This window comes from Durio zibethinus, chromosome 2 (genome assembly GCF_047325235.1).
Source record: "Durio zibethinus cultivar Kanyao isolate XHJ-2024 chromosome 2, ASM4732523v1, whole genome shotgun sequence".
NCBI classification, from domain to species: Eukaryota; Viridiplantae; Streptophyta; class Magnoliopsida; order Malvales; family Malvaceae; genus Durio; species Durio zibethinus.
The window spans coordinates 7,496,454-7,502,593 of record NC_143163.1 but is presented as its reverse complement, the minus strand read 5'-3'; the positions used below and the strand labels follow the sequence as shown (position 1 = coordinate 7,502,593).

Genomic DNA, 6,140 nt, shown 5'->3' with positions numbered 1-6,140 from the left:
TAAAATGCCACAGGTACACATGTTGGTTTTCTATTGAAAAAAAAAAAAGACGAAATGCAAAAGAAACTTTTTTAAAAAATCCATTTTTTTGTCCTTAAAAGATAAATTAAAAATATTTATTAAATACAAATAAAAAATATAAAACATTAAATATATATATATATATATATCTATATCTATATAAAAGGAAAGATTGCAACAATGTGGCATCGAAAGGGACGTTGTGCATGTGCAAGATTTATACGTTAGACTACCAAGATATCCCGCGTTGCCGCAAGTCAAAACATTTTTGTTTTATCCTATCTACTTAATTGATTTTTTATTACAAAATTCATCTAATTTAAAATAAAAAAGATGAAAGGGAAAAAAAAAAAAAAAAAACAGGAATGAGATGTGGTTATTTCAATCAGTCTTGTTTTTCATGAAAGTTATCTAATTTAAAAAATAAAAAACAAAGAAATAAAAAATAAGAGCACATAGAAGATGTAGGGACATTGCAATTAAACTTAAAAATATTATTATAATGTAAATAAAAATAGCTATAAGTATTATATGTTGTTATGGACCTATGGTCTTATTGAACTTATTCAAAAAAAAAAAAATTTATAACATCTTACTTACATTTATATACTGACAAATAATTTAAAGTGAAAGTGAAAGTTGATTAAATATTTACTGTACATGACAAAATTATAACAATACACATCTTTTATGCATGCATTTAGTTTTACTCACTACTACACAAAAACAGATTGATTTAAAATGAAAAATATCGAAAACATATATTACAAATCTAATAATAATAACAAATATCTAAATATATCCACGCATTACATAACATATAATAATAAATAAATAAATGAAATCCAAAACTTCATTGTTTTATAACATGCTTACATAATTTAAATGTAAGATAAAGAATAAGTACATGTTCTATATAAAAAATCTCAAGTTAATTTTAAATGAAATTTTGATTTTTAAAATTTTCATTGGAATGATCCTAATAATTTTATCTCATTTAAATGAGGATCAAGATTATAAATTATTTAACATAAAAAATTTGAATAAATCTATTTTTTTAAGATTTAAAACATTTTTAAAATTTAAATAATCAAATTATTTAATAGACAACTACAATAAAAAAACTATCTTTAATATCAAAAATATAAATTATCCACATAGAAATTACACATAAATAAACTTTACCAAATAATTATATATCCTATAATATAATATTATATGTGATTGCCAACTATTTTTTAGCATTCCATTTGATACTGTTGCAATAGGGATTATTTTTCAATATGAATTGGATAGGAATTTTATTAGTAATAGAATTTCATTAATAGGAATTTGTGAACGACTTTGTAGCTGCTAAATACGTGAGCAGGTGAAAAAATTTGTCACATAGTAGATTAAGAAGTAGCTCTTGGAGTTTGGGTACAAGCATCAATAAATTGAACTTAGAATTAGCATTAGAGTAGGTAATTCTAAAACTATTTATTTGTCATTTGGTACATTAAAAAAAATGTGTTAAAATGCTTTAGTTAGAGATTTTTTAACATAATAAGATATTTGGTTTTGGCATTTGCCCAAACTTTTATTTTTAGGCACTTCAACTATAAAATTAGGAGTAGGTATATCAGACTTGTTGAATTCCAACAAATGATGTTCATAGCTCACGAGCATTGACTGGCTTACCTTCTCCAAGCTCAATTCTCAACCATCAAGAGAGAACACTCATGCATGGGTGCATTGGTGGAAATATAAAAAGCAGCCACTCCATCAAAATTTGAGTATAGGAACTGCCTATTCATTGAGCAGGAAATGGATAGGGTAAAAGGCAAAGTTTGCGTGACTGGGGCTTCTGGTTTCTTGGCTTCTTGGCTGGTTAAGCGACTTCTCCTATCTGGTTATCATGTCATTGGAACAGTTAGAGATCCAGGTCTGTTTTCATACATCTTCAACGGCTTAATGCCTTATTCATGCCTTCATTTTAATTTGTCTAGTTATATATGGTCTGTGCATGGTGCAGGAAATGAGAAGAAATTAGCTCACCTCTGGAGGTTGGAAGGAGCCAAGGAGAGACTCAAATTGGTGAGGGCCGACCTATTGGAAGAGGGCAGCTTTGACGAGGCAATCATGGGGTGTCAGGGCGTCTTCCACACTGCTTCCCCCGTAATAAAACCTTCATTTGATCCCAAGGCATGTCATTCCGTTTTTGGCCTAATGGAGTACTACTTCTGATTTTTCCAAACAAAGATATTTACAATCAGTGAGACAAAAGGACAAAGGAATGCTTAGAATTATGTTACTTCCCCAAACAGTGCCGAACTAATTTTAGCAGCACCAATGTTACTTATTGGAAATCTAAAAGCTTGAGGTATTTTTTCCCTGGTTGTAATATTGTTTTCACTTTCCACATCAGGCAGAAATCCTGGAACCGGCTGTGAAGGGCACAGTGAATGTGCTACGCTCATGTAACAAGAACCCATCTCTGAGGCGTGTAGTTCTCACATCGTCTTCTGCAACTGTGAGGGCTAGAGATGATATTGATTCCAAAATACCCCTTGATGAGTCATATTGGAGCTCCGTTGAACTCTGTGAGACTTTGCAGGTAACATTAATTCATTTGAATTTGCTCAAATCGCATAAGTAGCTGACTGAGTTTGCCCCAAATTCGAAGTGTCTTGGTTGTTCCATAATCAAGTTTGGTTGATGGCTTGATGAAAATTCTGTCCATTATCTTCTAAATTTTTACAGTTTCTGCTAATGTTTCTTAAGATACATAAATAGCTGACAGTTTCTTCCTCAACATGAAAATGGGGTGCATTACAAAGATTTGGTATGCTTTAGCCAAAACCCAGGCTGAGAAGGCTGCATGGGAGTTTTGCAATGAGAATAAGATTGATCTGGTCACCATCCTTCCCACTTTCGTGATTGGACCGAGTCTGCCACCTGATTTATGTTCCACTGCATCTGATGTCCTCGCCTTGCTGAAAGGTATTGAAACTAAACAAAACCTTCTCACAATAAAACCTGGTGCATTTGGACCTTTCTGAAGCCTAGCTTCAAAGAACATTTCTTAGCTCTCACAGATAATGTAGTTTTATTTCTTTAATAATTATCAAGATTGGTTGACGTATTCATCTACACAAACAGGTGAAACAGAGCAATTTCAGTGGCATGGGAGGATGGGATATGTTCACATTGATGATGTTGCACTTTGCCACATCCTTGTTTACGAGCATGAAGCTGCAAATGGGCGATACCTTTGCAGTTCAAACGTGATCGACAACGATGAGTTGGTATCAATCTTATCCGCGCGTTATCCATCACTCCCTATACCAGAGAGGTTTGCTTTTCTCAAGTCACCATAAACAAAGCTAATGAGCATAATAAAATTGATTGCTTGGCTAAGTTTGTCTAAAAAGTAAAATCTTTTTTATTTCAATTGAATCATTTATTATCCAAGTGACAGAAGAACCACTAGGTTATTTGATAATGGCCTGTATTAAAAAGAAAATTCATGGTCAATCTTATAGTGTTGTATTTTTTTTATTTGAAGTGATAAAAGATTGAACCATGATTATAAAAAATCTAAATACTTTATCAATAGATCATATGATAGTCGGTCAAATAAAAGGTTTCAAGTATTGTTTTATTTTGCATCTTTGTTGTTTTATTGTTACTCTTACTTTCAAAGATTGTTAGCCTATTTAACCTATTGATAATGATTCTAGCATCTGAAAAATTTCAGGTTTGTGAAACTAGACAGACCATATTATGAACTCAATACCTCCAAGATAAAAGGTTTAGGATTCAATTTCAGGCCCATTGAAGAAATGTTCGATGATTGCATTGAATCACTGGAGGAGCAGGGCCATCTCTCTCTTCAGTCCGGCTATCAGAAGCCACTTTGTTAATCTAAATTAGCAATTTTAATCTGCTACGACTTCTCCAGCTTGCAGTTTGATGATGTTCCAAGTTCAAATGAAAATGCTAGAGGAAAAGATTGGCATTCTACTTATTAAGCCTTTATTTTTGGGGAGGAATAGGAGAAGTGCATTTAATTGTGAGGAATGAGCACTTTATCACTAGTCCTTAATTTAACTTTGAGTTTGTTACTTTTTTTTAGTTGATCACTCTTAAATTCAATACTAAATTCTGGATCTAACATTTAGAAATCTTTTCCACTAAATTATAGCAAATAGGTGTAGTACTTACATAGAATTGGCCAATATCCAAAATAAAAATAAAAGTAACTTACAATGTCTAAATAATAAATCTTTTTTATGTACGGTCAACAATTATCTTTTCTGTGTGCCACGTCTTACACTTGTCTTCTTTTTTTTTCTTTTGCTTTTTATTTTTTTTATTTTTCCCATAAAAAGTTTTATAGATTTCTCTAAAATTTTATAAATTTTTTTTAAATTTTGATTTAAAATTTTTAAGGTGAAACCCTCTTTACCAAGTTTTTTTCTTTTTACTATTTTTTCCCTTAAAGTCCATCTTAAAATTTTATAAATATTTTTTTAATTTAATTTAAAATTCCTTTAAGGTAGGATCCATTTTATCAAGCTTTCTTTTTCTTTTTTTTTTTAAATTTATTCATCTGTTAGATAAATTTACAAAACTTACCCACATAACTGCCAATTTTTTTTTTAATTCTTTTATTTTTTAAAAAACTTTGCTTTTACTTTTTTATTTTTTCCTTTTTCAATTTTTTATATTTAATAAATATTTTTATTTAAAATTTTTAAGGGTGAGATCCACTTTATACCAATCTTTTTTCTTTTTCTTTTTTTTTTTTACTTTTTTTTTATTTTTTCTATTATTTTTCTTTGGAAGATTTTAATTTTTTTTTGTGTAATTCACTTATATCAAAGGTATGTCCCGTGTTAAACCATATGCTTCCTTTTTCTCTTTTTTTTTTATCATTTATCTATTTATTTTTTCTTTCCTTTTTCCTTTTTTAATATTTCATAAATATATTTTTTAATTTTTTTAATTTTTAAATGAGGTCCATTTGATATTTAAAAAAAAATTTTCTTTTTTTCTTTTTTATTTGATAATTTTAAAAAAATATTTCAGAGGTATCGTCATTACATCGGGATTTATTTTTTTTTTATTTCAATCATTTTTTTGGTTTTCCAAATTAATGATATAAATATATGTTTTATTATCCATTCAATTTTATATTTATATATATTATATAAATAAGATTATTATTTAATAACTTAATTTAATAAATCCATGTACCATTCTCATGTGGTTTCCTTTTCTTTTTTCATCATTTATTTGTTTATATTTTAAATTATCCATATATATACAAACATTCCATAGGATGTCACGTAGCACTTCAATACATTTTTTTAATTTTTATCTATTTTTCTTTTTTTAATATTTATTCAATATTTATATATTTTAAAATTTTTATATGTTGGACTCATTTGACATTATTAATTAAAAATTATATTTTTCTTTTTTTATTAGTTTTATCTTTTTATTTATTAGGTCGATGGGTTTCAATTACTCTAAATCAAATAGGTGCATTGTTTTAATTTCTTATCAGACCAAGGTTTTTTTTCAAAAATCCAAGTAAGGTCAGATGTGAGTTTAGGATACTCTCGTCCGGTATATATAAATATATATTTTTTAATATTGTATTTATATATGTATTATATTAATGAAAAAGATGGATCAACTTGCACAATGTAAAAACTTTTTAGTTTTATACATTTTTTAATCATTGACTTTAATAAATCTAAGAGATAAGATTAAACAATTTTTTTTCTATTTTTACTTGTTTCTCTCATTCTTTTGATCTATTTAAATCAAGGGTTAGAAGAATATTTAAATCAATCATTGATTTTAATAAATCTAAGAAATAAGATTAAATAATTTTTTTTTATTTTTACTCGTCTTTCTCATTCTTTTGATATATTTAAATAAGGGTTAGAAGAATATACAAAACTAAAAAAGTTTTACACTATGTAAGTTGATTCATTTTTATTAATAAAACTGTTATTTAATATCATAATTTAATAAATCTATGTTGCACTCCCATATGGTTTCCTTTTCTTTTTTTTTTTCTTTTGTTTTTTTTTTTTTTTTAAGTTTTTGACTTTTTTAAGCTA

The 6,140-nt window shown here is 27.7% G+C and overlaps 1 protein-coding gene across 1 annotated transcript; it reads left to right on the top strand.

Moving 5' to 3' along the window:
* Window positions 1-1,827: 1,827 nt before the first annotated feature.
* On the top strand, window positions 1,828-4,239 carry LOC111308085 (dihydroflavonol 4-reductase-like1). The gene is made up of 6 exons (XM_022906425.2): window positions 1,828-1,945; window positions 2,036-2,205; window positions 2,429-2,617; window positions 2,841-3,003; window positions 3,163-3,355; window positions 3,761-4,239. The coding sequence occupies exons 1-6, from the start codon at window positions 1,828-1,830 to the stop codon at window positions 3,924-3,926; spliced, it is 999 nt and encodes a 332-aa protein (XP_022762160.2). The 3' UTR covers window positions 3,927-4,239.
* The last annotated feature ends 1,901 nt before the right edge of the window (window positions 4,240-6,140 follow it).